The sequence below is a fragment of the Pseudopodoces humilis genome, chromosome 32 (genome assembly GCF_049639895.1).
Source record: "Pseudopodoces humilis isolate 2021_Gansu_Grassland_sample_001 chromosome 32, ASM4963989v1, whole genome shotgun sequence".
Lineage (NCBI taxonomy): Eukaryota > Metazoa > Chordata > Aves > Passeriformes > Paridae > Pseudopodoces > Pseudopodoces humilis.
The window spans coordinates 1689535-1705926 of record NC_142231.1 but is presented as its reverse complement, the minus strand read 5'-3'; the positions used below and the strand labels follow the sequence as shown (position 1 = coordinate 1705926).

General features: G+C 68.4%; 3 protein-coding genes across 3 annotated transcripts; 2 read left to right on the top strand and 1 right to left on the bottom strand.

Moving 5' to 3' along the window:
- Nucleotides 1–241: 241 nt before the first annotated feature.
- METTL1 (methyltransferase 1, tRNA methylguanosine) lies at nt 242–2880 on the bottom strand. The gene is made up of 6 exons (XM_005532056.2): nt 2691–2880; nt 2278–2408; nt 1976–2160; nt 1227–1340; nt 731–832; nt 242–435 (listed from the first exon to the last, which is right to left on the bottom strand). The coding sequence occupies exons 1-6, from the start codon at nt 2786–2788 to the stop codon at nt 307–309; spliced, it is 759 nt and encodes a 252-aa protein (XP_005532113.1). The 5' UTR covers nt 2789–2880; the 3' UTR covers nt 242–306.
- Nucleotides 2881–7020: 4140 nt separating this feature from the next.
- Nucleotides 7021–9012, top strand: EEF1AKMT3 (EEF1A lysine methyltransferase 3). The gene is made up of 3 exons (XM_014260581.2): nt 7021–7296; nt 7964–8075; nt 8521–9012. The coding sequence occupies exons 1-3, from the start codon at nt 7021–7023 to the stop codon at nt 8991–8993; spliced, it is 861 nt and encodes a 286-aa protein (XP_014116056.2). The 3' UTR covers nt 8994–9012.
- An 805-nt stretch (nt 9013–9817) lies between these two features.
- Nucleotides 9818–12620, top strand: TSFM (Ts translation elongation factor, mitochondrial). The gene is made up of 6 exons (XM_088068871.1): nt 9818–9859; nt 10299–10430; nt 10714–10842; nt 10921–11028; nt 11349–11433; nt 12055–12620. Exons 1-6 carry the CDS (start codon nt 9818–9820, stop codon nt 12471–12473), a joined length of 915 nt encoding a protein of 304 aa, XP_087924997.1. The 3' UTR covers nt 12474–12620.
- Nucleotides 12621–16392: the final 3772 nt, after the last annotated feature.

Here is a 16392-nt window from a genome sequence, read left to right as displayed (position 1 = left end):
TCCGCCTTGCAGCACCGGGCGGGGCTGCTGGAAAGCCCCCGGGTGTGTTCGGGGATGTCACTGTCACCCCCCCCGGGGGGGTTTCTGCGATGGGGAAACTGAGGCAGGAACCGGCTCCAACCTCACCGCTTTGGACGTGGAGGGGGCGATTCCCGGCAGCCTCCGTGGGGTGGGGGAGGGACGCGAGATACCCCCACCCCCCGAGCGGTGTCTGGGGGACACCGGCCAGACCAGGCTTGGGGACGTTTTGTGGCTTTATTACAAAACGGGGCTGCGGGAGGGAGGGGTCCGGCCCCTCCCCGCGGGTCAGGGTCCCCCCGGGGGGGGGTCGGGGCGGCGGCGGAACACGGCGGTGCAGGGGGGGCGTCCCGCACGCCGGGCCCTCTGTCCCTCCTCCGTCACCGACGGCAGCAGCGGCACCAGCGGGTCCGCGGCCTGCGGGCGCCACCGGGGGCAGCACAGGAGCGTCAGGGACAGCCCGGTGACAGCAGCGACCTCCTCAGTGACCCCACGCTGCCCCTCCAGGGAACCTCCCACTGTGCCCCAGTGCCACCCCATAAACCCCAGTCACTCACCCAGTACCCCCCATTAACCCCGCTGCCCCCCGGTGTCCCCCCCCCCCCCCAGTGCCCCCCAGTTTAGCCCCCACTCAATCCCAGTGTGCTGCTGCACTCTTCGACACCCCCCAGTGCCCCCCAGTTTTCCCCAGTGCCCCCCCAGTTGCTCTCACCAGCTGGGCAGGGGGCAGGGGCTCAAACAGGGGGTGCTCCCCAAAATGCTGCAGCATCCACTGATGCAGCTCAGGCACGTCTGTCACCGTGTACACCAGACCCTGGACACCCCAAAAACACCGTGTACACCAGGCCCTGGACACCCCAAAAACACCGTGTACACCAGACCCTGGACACCCCAAAAACACCGTGTACACCAGGCCCTGGACACCCCAAAAACACTGTGACACCCCGACCCCCCCCGTGGGCACCAGGCCCTGGGAGAGTTCAAAATCAGGGACACCCCAAAACCTCCCGCTCCCAGAAAGGCTGGGACCCCCCCCCCCCAACAATCCCAGGAATTCAGGAACCCCTGGGGACGTTGGGGAGGGTCAGGGGGAATTGGGGACCCCTGGGTGCAAGGACATGGGGGTGTGGGAGGGAGCCCCGGGGCTGTCAGGGGGTTCTGAGGGGGGTCAGGAGGTTTTGGGGTCCCCTGAGGGTTTGGGGACTCACCCCGGGGCGCAGCACGTAGCCGTACTCCGCCAGCATGGCGGGGCTGATGATTCTCCACTTGTGCTTCGTGCGCTTGAAATGGGGATCAGGGAACAGGAAAAACAGCTTGGAGAGCTGGGGGGAAAATGGGGGGGTCGGGGGGGTCAGAGCCCCACTGGGACCAGCCCTCGCAGACCCCCCAAACCCCAGTGCTGAGCACAGCCTGGGCCAGGGGTGAGGACGGGGGGAAGGAGCGGGGAAGGTGCTTCAGAGGCTCCCGAGGCTTTGGGGGGGCTTCAGGGCGGGTTCAGAGAACACAGAAATTCCAGGGACTGTCGGGGGGTTGCTGTGGGTTTTGGGGAGGTTGTTGTGGGTTTTGGGGAGGTTGTTGTGGGTTTTGGGGGGTTGTTGTGGGTTTTGGGGGGTTGCTGTGGGTTTTGGGGGGTTGTTGTGGGTTTTGGGGGGTTGCTGTGGGTTTTGGGGGGTTGCTGTGGGTTTTGGGGGGTTGTTGTGGGTTTCGGGGGGTTGCTGTGGGTTTCAAGGGGTTGTTGTGGGTTTTGGGGGTTGCTGTGGGTTTCAAGGGGTTGTTGTGGGTTTTGGGGGGTTGCTGTGGGTTTCAGGGGGTTGCTGTGGGTTTTGGGGGGTTGCTGTGGGTTTTGGGGGGTTGCTGTGGGTTTCGGGGGGTTGCTGTGGGTTTCAGGGGGTTGCTGTGGGTTTTGGGGGGTTGCTGTGGGTTTTGGGGGGTTGCTGTGGGTTTCGGGGGGTCTCACCTGGGCTCGGTGGAAGAAGTGAGGCAGGTGTTTCATGGCGTTGCCTCTCACACAGGCCACGTTGCCGAAGCGGCCGGGCTGAGCCGCCCGCAGCGCCCGGATCCTGGCGCGGGTGAACGCGGCCACCTTCCCCCGCAGCTCCAGCCCCAGCGACAGCGTCTGCGGGAAGCGCTCGGCCAGCGCCACTGCGGGGACAGGCGCTCAGCGCCCCGAGACCCCCCAGATCCCCGAGCCCCCCCAGCCCCTCCGTGCCCCCCAGCCCCACGAGCCTCCCCGAGCCCCCCCGAGCCCCCCGTGCTCACCCAGCAGCCCCCCGTAGCCGCACCCCACGTCTGCGAACTCCACGCGGGCCGGGGGGGTCCCGGGGGGGGCGTCGGGCGGAAAAAAGCTCGGGAACAGCGAGGCCCAGTCCATGTCCTGAGGGCGGGGGGGGCTGCGGGCACCGCGGGGCCGTCACTGCCGGGAACCGGAGCGGCGGCACCGGGGGCTGGAACCGCCTCACCGGGGGCGGGGGAACACGGGGGAGACAGAAGGGCGGGGGACGCGGTCGGTGTGACCGGGAGGGGATGGGGAGGGGGATCCAGCCCGGCTGTTCCCGGCGGTCAGGCGCCACACGGGACCATGACCGGGGTCCCGGGCCGGGGGGGTCCCGATGCGGGCGCTGAGGCGGTCCCGGGACCCGTCCCGGGCGGTTCCCGGGGGTCCCCGCACTCACTAGCGCAGGGTGTGGTCGGCCAGCGGGTTCGAGTGCGCGCGCTGCCGGTAGAAGCGCTTCTGGGGCGGCAGCGCGGCCTCCTCCTCCTCCGCCGCCATGGCAGCACCGCGCGGCGCGGGTGTGACGTCACCGAGCGGCGCGGGGTTGTGACGTCACGAGCAACCTGCCAGCGGGGCGAGCCTCGGCTGCCCCCGAGTTCACAGCGCCCCCTGTCGGCCCAGTGCTCCCAGTGCTCCCAGTGCTCCCAGTGACCTCCCAGTGCTCCCAGTGACCTCCCAGTGCTCCCAGTGCTCCCAGTGACCTCCCAGTGCTCCCAGTGACCTCCCAGTGCTCCCAGTGCTCCCAGTGCTCCCAGTGACCTCCCAGTGCTCCCAGTGCTCCCAGTGACCTCCCAGTGCTCCCAGTGCTCCCAGTGACCTCCCAGTGCTCCCAGTGCTCCCAGTGCTCCCAGTGACCTCCCAGTGACCTCCCAGTGCTCCCAGTGCTCCCAGTGACCTCCCAGTGCTCCCAGTGCTCCCAGTGACCTCCCAGTGCTCCCAGTGCTCCCAGTGACCTCCCAGTGCTCCCAGTGACCTCCCAGTGCTCCCAGTGCTCCCAGTGACCTCCCAGTGACCTCCCAGTGCTCCCAGTGCTCCCAGTGACCTCCCAGTGCTCCCAGTGCTCCCAGTGCTCCCAGTGACCTCCCAGTGCTCCCAGTGCTCCCAGTGACCTCCCAGTGCTCCCAGTGCTCCCAGTGCTCCCAGTGACCTCCCAGTGCTCCCAGTGCTCCCAGTGACCTCCCAGTGCTCCCAGTGACCTCCCAGTGCTCCCAGTGACCTCCCAGTGCTCCCAGTGACCTCCCAGTGCTCCCAGTGCTCCCAGTGCTCCCAGTGACCCCAGTGCTCCCAGTGACCTCCCAGTGCTCCCAGTGACCTCCCAGTGCTCCCAGTGACCTCCCAGTGCTCCCAGTGCTCCCAGTGACCTCCCAGTGACCTCCCAGTGCTCCCAGTGACCTCCCAGTGCTCCCAGTGCTCCCAGTGACCTCCCAGTGCTCCCAGTGACCTCCCAGTGCTCCCAGTGCTCCCAGTGACCTCCCAGTGCTCCCAGTGACCTCCCAGTGCTCCCAGTGACCTCCCAGTGCTCCCAGTGACCTCCCAGTGCTCCCAGTGCTCCCAGTGACCTCCCAGTGCTCCCAGTGACCTCCCAGTGCTCCCAGTGCTCCCAGTGCTCCCAGTGCTCCCAGTGCTCCCAGTGCTCCCAGTGACCTCCCAGTGCTCCCAGTGACCTCCCAGTGCTCCCAGTGACCTCCCAGTGACCTCCCAGTGCTCCCAGTGCTCCCAGTGACCTCCCAGTGCTCCCAGTGACCTCCCAGTGCTCCCAGTGACCTCAGTGACCTCCCAGTGCTCCCAGTGCTCCCAGTGCTCCCAGTGACCTCCCAGTGCTCCCAGTGACCTCCCAGTGACCTCCCAGTGACCTCCCAGTGCTCCCAGTGCTCCCAGTGACCTCCCAGTGCTCCCAGTGCTCCCAGTGCTCTCCCAGTGCTCCCAGTGACCTCCCAGTGCTCCCAGTGCTCCCAGTGACCTCCCAGTGCTCCCAGTGCTCCCAGTGACCTCCCAGTGCTCCCAGTGACCTCCCAGTGACCTCCCAGTGCTCCCAGTGACCTCCCAGTGCTCCCAGTGACCTCCCAGTGACCTCCCAGTGCTCCCAGTGCTCCCAGTGCTCCCAGTGACCTCCCAGTGCTCCCAGTGACCTCCCAGTGACCTCCCAGTGACCTCCCAGTGCTCCCAGTGCTCCCAGTGACCTCCCAGTGCTCCCAGTGCTCCCAGTGACCTCCCAGTGCTCCCAGTGCTCCCAGTGCTCTCCCAGTGCTCCCAGTGACCTCCCAGTGCTCCCAGTGCTCCCAGTGACCTCCCAGTGCTCCCAGTGCTCTCCCAGTGACCTCCCAGTGCTCCCAGTGCTCCCAGTGACCTCCCAGTGCTCCCAGTGCTCCCAGTGCTCCCAGTGACCTCCCAGTGCTCCCAGTGCTCCCAGTGCTCCCAGTGCTCCCAGTGACCTCCCAGTGACCTCCCAGTGCTCCCACAGCACCCAGCCTGGTGCTCCCTGTGCTCCCAGTGCTTCGAGTGCCCCCAGTGCTCCCCAGCGTGTCCCAGTCCTTCCAGTCACCCCCATGCTCCCAGTTTCCTCGGTGCCCTCCCAGTGCCACCAGTGCCACCCAGTCCTCCCAACCCCCCCAGTCTCTCCAGTCCCCCCCAGTGTTCCCAGCACCCCCAGTGTTCCCAGCACCCCCAGTGTTCCCAGCACTCCCAGTGTTCCCAGCATCCCCAGTGTTCCCAGCACTCCCAGTGTTCCCAGCACCCCCAGTGTTCCCAACCCCCCCAGTGTTCCCAGCACCCCCAGTGTTCCCAGCACCCCCAGTGTTCCCAGATCCCCCAGTGTTCCCAGCACTCCCAGTGTTCCCAGCACCCCCAGTGTTCCCAGTTCCTCCCCCGCCCCGCGGGCTCTTCCCGCTCGGGTCCGTTTGGGGAATTCGGCTGCGGCCAGGCCGGGGGCGATTTCTGGAAAGCCCCGGGGGGGGTTGGGCAATGCGGGGCCAGACCCGCCCGTCCCGTCCGCTCCCTCCGGCCCTTCCGGGAACGGCTCCGGCCGGGGAGTCCCGGGCTGGGCACAGGGACCGACCCCTCCCCCGGCGCCCCGACCCCCCCGGGGGACAGCAGGGCCACCATTAACCCGGTGACGCAGGAGGTGACGCTGCTGCGCGGGGGGTCCCGCCGGGGCCCGGTTGTTCATTAGCGGCTTCATTAGCGGTTGTTCATTACCCCGCGGGACCCCCCGGGTCACCCCGGCTCAGCTGGCACCGGGGCCGTGACGCCCCGAACCGGGAACACCGGGAGGGGCGGCACGGGGGGGGCACCGGGAACGGGAGGAAGGTGGGGACCGTGTCCCCCTCCCGGGACGGGGACAGGGACGGGGACAGAGACAGGGGAACAGGGGACAGGGGACAGGGATGGGGATGGGGACAGGGACAGGGGACAGGGATGGGGACAGGGACAGGGATGGGGACGGGGACAGGGATGGGGACGGGGATAGGGACAGACACAGGGACAGGGGATGGGGATGGGGACAGGGGTGAGCCAGGGCAGGGGGACACAGGTGAGGGACACGGGGCTGGAGGCAGAAAGGACAAGGAGTGCATAAGGGACAGCAAGGGGACAGCAAGGACAGGGATGTGGGACCAGGGACATCAGGATGAGGGACGTGGGGCCAGTTACACCATGGCCAGGGCCACCAGGGCTGGGGACACGGTGGCTGGGTTAGGACCAGTAACACCAGGGGGTCAGAGACACTGGGACTGGGGACACGGGTGTGACAGGGACGTGGACATCGGGACATGGACCACAGGAACCAAGGACAAGTGGATGAGGCACACAGGGCTGGGGACACCCTGGCCAAGGACACTGGGATCAGGGACACCAGGGCCCCAGGGGCTGTGGTGGTACTGGTGGCACTGGTGTTGATGGGACAGTGACAGGAGCAGGAAGGGACAGAAGGAAAGGGGCTGGGACTGGGGGTGACCAGGGATAGCCTGGGGACACTGGGGATAGGGCAGGTGACAGGGCATGGGGGCAGGGGACACTGGAATGGGGCAGGGGACACTGGAATGGGGCAGGGGACACCGGGATGGGGCAGGGGACACTGGAATGGGGCGGGGGACACCGGAATGGGGCGGGGGACACCGGAATGGGGCAGGGGACACCGGAATGGGGCAGGGGACACCGGAATGGGGCAGGGGACACCGGAATGGGGCGGGGGACAGTGGGATAGGGCAGGGGACACCGGGATGGGGCGGGGGACACCGGGATGAGGCGGGGGACACCGGGATCGAGCTCTGCTGTGCTGGGGAGGAGAGAAGGGGACAGGGGACACGGGAATGGGCAAGGAACACTGGGGACTGGCCTGGGGACACCAGAGATGGAGCAGGGGACATGAGGACCCACCCGCTGACACCGGCATGGGGCAGGCGACACTGGGGACACCGAGGAACATCGCGATTGAGGAGGGAACGGGGCGACACGGCAGGGGACAGCAAGGGACATGAGGGGACAGCGGGATGGGGAAGGGACAGGTCAAGGGACAGCGGGGACCCTCCAGGGGACACCGGATATAGACTGGGACACGGGGGTGGGGCAGGGGACACCGGGGGACACCGGGGGACACCGGACCCTCCCCGGGACCGCGGGCTGGGACCGAGCGCGCGCCGTGGGCGGAGGCACAACACCCGCGGAGGGGGCGTGGCTTAACCAGCACCGACCAATCAGCTTCGGGGGCTCGGTCCGGCCACGCCCCTTTTGCGATGGCGGCGCCCGGGAGCCACGTGGGGACCGGGGGGGGGCGGGGGGCAGAGGAAGAGAACGGGGAAGGGGAAGGGGAAGAGGAAGAGGAAGGGGAAGAGGAAGAGGAACAAGAAGAAGAAGCAGAAGCGGCGCTGCGGGCCGTGTTCCCCCGCGACCCCGCGCTCTTCTCCGAGCTCTTCCCGGAGCGGCGCCGGTTCCGGCTGTGCGGGCGCGTCCTGCACATCGCGGAGCACCACGGGCCGCGGCTCGGGCCCGCCGGGGCCGTCTGGGAGGCGGTGAGCGGCACCGGGGGGGGACACGGGGGAAGTTCCAGGGGTGTAGGTGACATCCCGGGGGACGCCGAGTTCCGGGAAGGTTCCGGGAAACACCGGGTGATGGGGAAAGCCGGGGGATCCCGAGGGTCCGGGGATGTCGGGGACACCGGGAGGGGGGGAGGGGTCATCCCGGGCGTACCGGGAGTGACGGCGAGGGGGGCACGGCGGGGACACACGCGACATCCCGGGGGTGGCAGGAGGGATGGGCGCTGGGGGACCCCGAGAGAACGGCGGTACCAGGGGGGTCCGGGGGACAATGGGGGCGTTGTGACATCGCGGGGGGCACCTGGAGTGAGGCTGAGGGGGGGTCCCGAGTCATGGGAGGAACCTCGAGAGAACGGGGGACATCGGAGGGGGTGGGGACACCGGGAATGGGCACCCTGAGAAGATGGGGCTGCTGCGGGCGGGGGTGTCCCGGGCATCCTGGGGCGGTGGTGGCCACCGGTGGTGCTGGGGGTCACCGGGGATGGGGATGACCCTGGGAGGAGGCACAGGAAGCGGTGGAGGAGCCCTGGGGATGGGGTTTGTCCCTATGGATCCGCAGGAGGGGATCCCCCGCTCAGGGGGGCTCCGTGGGCTGGGTTCCCCCGGCAGTGCCGCACCCCAGCCCCGCTCTGTGCCCCCCCAGGCCCTGTCCCTGTGCCGGTTCCTGGGCGAGCAGAACCTGGAGCTGGCGGGGCGGCGGGTTCTGGAGCTGGGGGCCGGTACCGGCATCGTGGGAATCTTCGCTGCCATGCTGGGTGCGGGGGGCACGGGGCGGGGCTGGGGGCACTCAGGGGGTTTGGGGGGCTCGGGGGGCACCCCTGTGCGCTTGGGGGGTACCTGTGGGCTGAGGCTGCACCTGTGGAAAGGGTGGAGACACCTGTGGGGCCGGGGAGGGGCACCCTTGGGCTGGGGGGGCACCCATGGATTGGGGGGCTCCCCATTCCCCTGCCCAGTACAGAACTGGAAACTGGAGTGAGCAGCCCTGGAGTTTATTTGGATCCGGGGGTCCCCGGGTGTTTAACCTCCCTTTTGACTCGAGTTTTCTTTGGGCTGGGGAGGGTTTGGGGAGGTCCCTCTGACCCGGGGTTTCTCGGGATATCGGGGAGCTTTCGCTGGGATTTTGGGGTGGCGGCTCTGACCCACGGTTAATTGGGGTCTGGGGGGTTACCGTGCCCCCCTGACGGGCGCGCTGCCGTGCAGGGGCGGAGGTGACGCTCACGGACCGGCCGCCGGTGCTGCCGCAGCTCCGGGAGAACGCGCGGCGGAACTTCCCGGGGGGCGCGGGGGCGCCGCGGGTGCGGGCGCTGCGCTGGGGGCGCGACCAGCGCCGCTTCCCCCCCAAATTCCACCTCATCCTGGGCTCCGACATCGTGTACGACCCCCGCGCCTTCGCCCCGCTCCTGGGCACCCTCCGGCACCTCGTGGTGCCCCCGGCCCAGGCGCTGCTCAGCGCCCGCCTGCGGGGCGGCGATGCCGGAGCCTCCCGCTTCTTCCGCCAGATGCTGCCCCCGTTTTTTGGGGTGCGGCTGCTGCGGCGGGAGCCCGAGGGGGACATCGAGATCTACGCGGTGACCCCCCGGGAGGGAGGGGGAGCCCCCCCGGATCAGGGCAGGGGGGCGCAGCCCGGCCTGGGGTCTCTGACGGGGGGCTGGGGGGGGACGGAGGAGGATTAAAAGCTCCCGAGGGGGTCTCGGTTCAGCCGGCTGTGTGTGATTTGTGTGATTTGTGTGATTTGGGTGATTGATTTGTGTGATTTGTGTGATTCGGGTGATTTGGGTGATTGATTTGTGTGATTTGGGTGAGTGATTTGTGTGATTTGGGTGATTTGTGTGATTTGGGGTGGGGGGATCCAGCCGGGGGGGCTGACCCGGGACTGGCTGGGGGAGGCAGCTGGACAAGGGGGGGGGGGGCTCTGGGAGGGCAGGGGGGGTGGGGTTGGAGGGGTCGGGGGGGCTTTGGAAGGTTTGGGGGGTCAATGAGGATCGGGGGGGTTTTGGAAGGTTTGGGGGGGTCAATGAGGATCGGGGGGGCTTTGGAAGGTTTGGGGGGGTCTGTGAGGATCGGGGGGGCTTTGGAAGGTTTGGGGGGGTCTGTGGGGATCGGGGGGGGTTTGGAAGGTTTGGGGGGGTCTGTGAGGATCGGGGGGGTTTTGGAAGGTTTGGGGGGGGTCTGTGAGGATCGGGGGGGGTTCGGAGGTCGGGGGGGGCTCTATGAGGGTGTGCAGGGGACGGGTCAGGGCTGGGGGCGCTCTAAGGGCCCGGGGGGTGGGGCTGTGCAAGGAAGGGGGGTCTCTCTGGTGCGGGGGGGTTCGGGCCGGGCAGTTCGAGCTCCCCCCTCCCAAAATCCCCCCCAGCCAATCCCGCGGCCTCGTCGCACCCACGCTTACGTCACACAAGTGCAGCCAATCCCGCGCTCTGACCCTTCCCGGCGCCCGTATTGCCGGGTCGTGACGTCAAACGGGCCGTGACGTCACGCGGCGCGCCGCGGGCAGGCCGGGATGCAGCGCGCGGCGCTGGGCGCGCTCGGGGGGGCGGCGCGGGTGAGCGGGACCCCCGGGACCCCCCCGCCCCGGGACCTCCCCATCCCGGAACGCCCCATCCCGGGATCCCCCCGCCCCGGGATCCCCCCATCCCGGAACCCCCCATTCCGGAATCCCCCCGCCCCGGGATCCCCCCATCCCGGGATCCCCCCCCATCCCGGAACCCCCCCATGCCGGGATCCCCCCGCCCCGGGATCCCCCCGCCCCGGGATCCCCCCGCCTGTCCCCGAGCACCCCCCGCCACCGCTCTGCCCTCTCCCACCCCCCCTCCGGTACCACCCCGTGCTCCCCCCGCCCCCGGACCCCCCCCCCCCGGGACACTCCCCGAGCCAACCGGGCCCTCCCCGGGACCCCCCCAGACCACCCCCCCCCGGGCGTGCGGGACCCCTCTCCGGGCCCGCTGCTGCGGGGCTGCCGCTGCCGCCGCCGTTCCCCGCAGGCCGCCCCGGGCCGCTGGCTGAGCGCGGCCCCCCCGGCGCTGCGGGAGCTGCGGGAGCTGCGGGCGCGCACCGGGCAGCCGGTGATGCGCTGCCGGGAGGCGCTGCAGCGGGCGGGGGGCGACCTGCGGCAGGTGACGGGACCGGGGGGGCTCGGGCGAGAAACAGCCGGTCACTTGCGGTGGGGGCGGCACCGGGGGGGACCCGGGCGGGGGAGGGGACCCGGGGGGCTCCAAAGGGGAACACAAATCCCGGGAGGGGACCCGGGACCATGGGGAGGGCGGGCCAGGAGAGGGGATGTGGAGCTGGAGGGTGGGAGGGGGCGGGGGGCACTCCGGGGGTCGCAGGGGGGGCAGGGACGGGTCCGTGACGGGGGTCGCTGGGATGAGCCCGTCCCCTCCCGTTTGTCCCCCCCAGGCCGAGGCCTGGCTCGAGGCCGAGTCGCGGCGCCGGGGCTGGGCCCGAGCTGCGGCCCCCGGGGCTCACCGGGCACGGGAGGGGCTCGTGGGGGTCCTGAGCGAGGGCTCGGCCGCCGTCATGGTGGAGGTGAGTGACGGGGTCTGGGGGGAGCCCGGTTTCCCGGGGGGGGTCTCGGTGCCCCCGGAGTCACTGCGTGTCCCCCAGGTGAACTGCGAGACGGATTTCGTGGCGAGGACCCCCGACTTCCAGCAGCTCGTGGAGATGGCGGCCAGAGGGGTCCTGGGGCACTGCCAGGGGGCCTCGGGCACCAAGGTGGGGTGTCAGAGGGGCTTTGGGGTGTCAGAGGGGTTTTGGGGTGTCAGAGGGGCTTTGGGGTGTCAGAGGGGCTTTGGGGTGCTGGGAATATTTGGGAGATTGGGGTGGCACAGAGAGTGTGGGGTTGTTGGGGGGTGTTGAGATGTTAGGAGAGGTTCTGGGGGTACCTGGGGTGTTGGGGCAGGGTTTGGGGGGTGCCTGGGGGTGTTGGGGTGTTGGGGCAGGGTTTGGGGGTGCCTGGGGGTGTTGGGGTGCTGGGGCAGGGTTTGGGGGGTGCCTGGGGGTGTTGGGGTGCCCCTCTGACCTCTCCCCCCCAGCACCTCCTGCGAGAGGATGAACTGGCCCAGCTGCGTGTAGGGGACAGGGGGGACCTGCTGAGTGACCACCTGGCGCTGGTTATGGGTGAGCAGGGACCCCAGTGCCTCTCCCAGTACGTCCCAGTATGCCCAGTGCCCCTCCCAGTATGTGTCGTGCTCCTCTGAGTCTGTCCAGTGCCCCATTTGTGCCAATCCCAGTCTGCTCAGTGCCCTTTTTATGCAAATCCCAGTTTGCCTCTTTGTCCCTTCCTTTAGGTCCCAAGTCCCCTGAACCCCCAGTGATGCCAGATAACCCCCCCAGTGCCCCAAAAACCTGACAGCCCCCAATGCCCCAAAATCCTGACAGTCCCAGTGCCCCCAGTGCCCCAAAAACCTGACAGTCCCAGTGCCCCAAAATCCTGACAGCCCCCAGTGCCCCCAGTGCCCCAAAATCCTGACAGCCCCCAGTGCCCCAAAAACCTGACAGCCCCCAATGCCCCAAAATCCTGACAGTCCCAGTGCCCCCAGTGCTCCCAGTCCCTGTCCCTGTGCTGGCACTGGGAGGGGCAGAGCCCCTGGGGTGGTTCCTGGGGAAGCTCCGGGCTGGGGGAGGGTGCTCTGTGACCCTTTCCAGGGGGTTCTGCTCTCTGTGAGGGGCTCATGACCGCTCCCCACCCCCCATTTTTGGGGGGTCCGGTCGTGACCCCCCCCTCTCTGTCCCCCCCAGGCCGCCTGGGTGAGCGCCTGGCCCTGCGCCGGGCCGGGTGGCTCCGGGCCCCCGGTGGTTTTGTGGCCACCTACGCTCACGGCTGGGTGCCCCCCGGGCCCCCCGTGGCCATGGGCACCTACGGGGCGCTGGTGGCCTGTGGGGGGCCGGAGCCGGGGCCCCCCTCGCCCGAGCTGCAGGAGTTGGGGCGCAGGGTGGCCCAGCACGTGGTGGGAATGGCGCCCACCGCCCTGGGGACCCCCGAGGATGAGCTGGGGGGGGACACGGAGACGCGGCTGCTGGCACAGGGGTCCCTCCTGGAGCCGGGGGTCCCCCTGGGCCGGTACCTCCGGGACCGGGGGGGGCTCCAGGTCTGGGACTTCCTGCGCTTCCAGTGCGGGGAGGAGCCCCCCCAGGAGCCCCCTGCCCCCCCAGGCTGAGGGATGTGGCTCAGGGGGCTTCAGCCCCTCGCTGTTCCCCCCGGGGGGACACACTCTGTGCCCCCCGCCCCCCGTGCCGGGCTGGGGGCAGCGCCAGCCTCCCCCACGCTCTGGGGGGACGAGGCTGAATAAAGGTGCAGAACCAGCCCAGATGTTTTGTTGGGAGGAGAAGGGGGAACCCAACATCCCGTGCCCCCCTGCCCCTCCCCCATGGAATGCTCCCCCTGCACCCCCAAACTTCTCCTGTCCCCTCCCAGCTCCCCCAGGAGCTCTCGCTCTCCTGCAGGTTTTTAATGGCAAATCCATACAAAAAAGTGCCCCAAATCTGACCCCAAAGAGCCTGAACCCCGATGTGGGGGCACAGGAATGGGGGCACAGCTGGTCCCGGGGTGGGGCTGTGGGGACACCCCCGTCCCATCCCTGACACCCCCTGGGCTGGGTGTTGGGGGGTCTCAAGGGACGGGGGGGTGACAGAGAGGGGTGAGGGATGTGGGACAGGTGGGGACAGGAGGGGTCGGGGGGGGACAGGGACAGGTGGGGACAGAGGGGGACAGGTGGGGACAGAGGGGGACAGGTGGGGACAGGGGACAGGTGGGGACAGGGGGGGACAGGGGGACAGGTGGGGATGGGGGGACAGGTGGGGACAGGAGGGGTCGGGAGGGGACAGGGACAGAGTGGGACAGGGAACGGGTGGCTGGGGGGGATCAGGAGTGGAGCTGCTGGAGTTGGGGTGAAGAAGCTGGGCCCGACACCCACCGAGAGACGCTGCAGCCCCCCCGTCCCTCCCCCCCACGGGACTGCCCCCCCCCCGTGTCCCCCCCTGTCCCCCCCTCCGTGACGTCACCAGCCACCTCCCGGGACAAGTAACCGGGAACAGGCCGGGCTGGAACAGCCTATCCTGGATTACTTGAACCGGGCTGCGGCCTCCGAAGCCCCCCCGGACTCCCCGGTACTCCCGGCTCCCTCCATCCCCCGGCTGCTCCCGCTGTCACCGCCCGTTCACCGGGTCACCGGGGGCGGGGTGTCCCCACAGCGGAGCTGTCCCCGCACCACTCCCTTCCCCCGGCAGCGCCTCCGGGAGCGGCGGGGCGGACGGAGGCGTCCCGGGGAGGACATCAACAGGAGGGTGACAGCGAACGGGGGACACGGGGCGGGGGGGTCACACGCGCCGGCCCCTCCCGGTGACCGCCTCCCCCCGCCCGGGGGGCTCAGCCCCGCCCCCCCCCCCCCCTCCCCGCCGCCCCCGCCCCCCCCCGGCCCGGGGGGGGGCGGGGGGGGGGCGGGGGGGCCGCGCGCGCCCACCGGAGGGAACGGGGCCGCGGCGGTTTCGAGGTGCCCCCGCACCGGGGCAGGGGCGGGGCCGCGGCCGTGATTGCGCTACGGGCGGGGGGGGGGCGGAGCCGGGGGGAGCCTTGAAACGGGCACCGGGCGCTGATTGGCTGGGAATGGAGGGGGCGTGGCCCGGCCATGTTTACATCGCGCCGAGCCCGGTGAGGGGCGGGGCGGGTCATTAAGCCACGCCCCCACGTAGTGGGCGGGGCATTCTTAGGCCACGCCCACAAATGGGCGTGGCCTGGGCGGGGCTTCCTTCAACCCCTTCTCCCCCCTCAATATTGTGAAATTCATTTTGTTTAACAACACGGAGAATCCCTTTCCCCCCATATTTGTAAGAGGGAACCCCAAATTTCTCCAGTTTCAACCCCCAATTCCTTCTTTTTCATCGCAGTTCCACCTAATTCACCTCAAATTCCTCCCGCTTCATACAAAATCCTTTGTTTTCCCCAAAATTCCTGGTCCCCCCAGAATAAGTCCCGCCTATTTCACTGCAAAACTCCTCGTCTTTCACCCCGATTTCTTCCTTTTTCACCCAAATTCCTCCGATTTCCCCACAGTTTTTTCACAAAGAAATTTTTTTCCTTGGGTTTTGGGGTTATTTTTAAAGGAAAATCTGTAAGAAAAGAGGAGTCCCCTGACATCCGCCGCCAAATTCTGGTGCATTTAATTCCTCTTTGATTACTGAACGAAACTCGTCCCGGGGCAACGCCCGACCCAGTTCCAGGGATAAATGGGACAAACTGGGAATTTGCCGCCCGGGGCGGGGAGCGGGGCCAGCGGCGTCCGGGCGTTCCCTGGCGGAGCTTCCAGCGGGCAAACTGGGAACGGACTGGGACGGGACTGGGTGGTGCTGGGAGCGGAATGGGGGCGGACTGGAACTGGACTGGAACTGGACTGAACTGGGACTGATCTGGGGCAGGACTGGGGCTGGACTGGGACTGAACTGGGGCTGGACTGGGGCAGGACTGGACTGAACTAGGACTGAACTGGGATTGAACTGGGGCAGGACTGGGACTGAACTGGTACAGAACTGGGGCAGGACTGGGACTGAACTGGGGCAGGACTGGGGCTGGACTGGACTGAACTGGGGCAGGACTGGGGCTGGACTGGACTGAGCTGGGAATGAACTGGGACTGGACTAGGACTGAACTGGGGCAGGACTGGGACTGAACTGGGACAGAACTGGGACTGAACCGGGGCAGGACTGAACTGGGACTGATCTGGGACTGAACTGGGACTGAACTGGGGCAGGACTGGGACTGAACTGGGACTGAACTGGGACTGAACTGGGGCGGGAATGAACTGGGACTGGACTAGGACTGAACTGGGGCAGGACTGGGACTGAACTGGGGCAGGACTGGGACTGAACTGGGACTGATCTGGGACTGAACTGGGACTGAACTGGGGCAGGACTGGGACTGAACTGGGGCAGGACTGGGACTGAACTGGGGCAGGACTGAACTGGGACTGAACTGGGGCTGGACTGGGACTGAACTGGGACTGAACAGGCCCCGCCCCCTTCCCGCCAACATCCGGGTACCGCGAGCGCGGCCCCGCCCACCCCCTGCATCCCCATTGGCTGTGGTGTGTGACGTCACCGGCGGGCGGCGCGCGCCGCCATTTCCCGGGGAATCCCAAAAAATCCCCCCCAGCTCCGCCCCGTCCCTGCCCCGGAGCCCCCCGGGGGTGTCCCCAGCGTGTCCCTGCTCGGGGGGCGACAGCGACCCCGCGACCCCCGAGCCCAAACGGAGCAGCTTTGGGTCTCCACCAAAAATCAACCCCGAGGCTCCAATTTCCCGCGAAACCCAAATGGCTCCAGGTCAGCACCCCGGACCTGTCCAGTGCCACCAGGATGGGAAACTGGGAATAGAGGGAATTCCGTGGGAAAAGGGACTGGGCAGCGTCATTTTTATTTCTAAAACAGGCTGGAAAGGAAGAAGGAAATTCCCGGCGCTCCGCTGCGTTTTTCGGGAATTGCTGTCCTTGAACCCTTCTGAGGGCGGATTTGGAGCTCTGGAAGCGCCCAAAACTCCTGGAAATGCTGGGAAATGTCTCTGTCCCCACGTGTCAAGCCTGGCCCCAGGCCAGAGCCTGGCAGCAAATCCGGCTTTTACTGGGAATTCTGGGAACAGCCTGGAATAGCCCCAAATTATGGAAAACCGCCAAGGAGCAAAATCGAACTGGAGTGATCGGAAATCCAGGAAATATCCAGGGATTCTTCCCGGAGCCGCAATTTGGGGGAAATGGGGAAAAGCTTTGAGGGGTCCAGAGCTGTCCCTGGCCCCGGCGGCTCCTCCCGGTCCCGCTGTCCCCGGTGCCGGCTCCGCTCTGCTCCTGCCACACGCCCGGGGCTCCGTGCGGGGCTCCCGGGGCACCGAGGGGTCCCGGGGTCAGTCCCACAGCTCCGGGGGTCCCGGGGTCTGTCCCACAGCTCCGGGGGTCCTGGGGGGGTCCCGGGGTCAGTCCCACAGCTCCGGGGGTCCCGGGGTCTGTCCCACAGCTCCGGGGGTCCTGGGGGGGTCCCGGGGTCAGTCCCACAGCTCCGGGGGTCCCGGGGTCTGTCCCACAGCTCCGGGGGTCCTGG

Coding starts and splice junctions, on each gene's coding strand:
- METTL1 (XM_005532056.2), bottom strand. CDS start 2,788: ATGGCGGCGGAGGAGGAGGAGGCCGCGCTGCCGCCCCAGAAGCGCTTC. Junction 2,409..2,690: donor GCCGACCACACCCTGCGCTA/GTGAGTGCGGGG, acceptor CGGTGCCCGCAG/CCCCCCCCGCCCTCAGGACA. Junction 436..730: donor CCCTGCCCCCTGCCCAGCTG/GTGAGAGCAACT, acceptor TGGCGCCCGCAG/GCCGCGGACCCGCTGGTGCC.
- EEF1AKMT3 (XM_014260581.2), top strand. CDS start 7,021: ATGGCGGCGCCCGGGAGCCACGTGGGGACCGGGGGGGGGCGGGGGGCA. Junction 7,297..7,963: donor CCGGGGCCGTCTGGGAGGCG/GTGAGCGGCACC, acceptor GTGCCCCCCCAG/GCCCTGTCCCTGTGCCGGTT. Junction 8,076..8,520: donor AATCTTCGCTGCCATGCTGG/GTGCGGGGGGCA, acceptor GCTGCCGTGCAG/GGGCGGAGGTGACGCTCACG.
- TSFM (XM_088068871.1), top strand. CDS start 9,818: ATGCAGCGCGCGGCGCTGGGCGCGCTCGGGGGGGCGGCGCGG. Junction 9,860..10,298: donor CGCTCGGGGGGGCGGCGCGG/GTGAGCGGGACC, acceptor CGTTCCCCGCAG/GCCGCCCCGGGCCGCTGGCT. Junction 11,029..11,348: donor AGGGGGCCTCGGGCACCAAG/GTGGGGTGTCAG, acceptor TCTCCCCCCCAG/CACCTCCTGCGAGAGGATGA.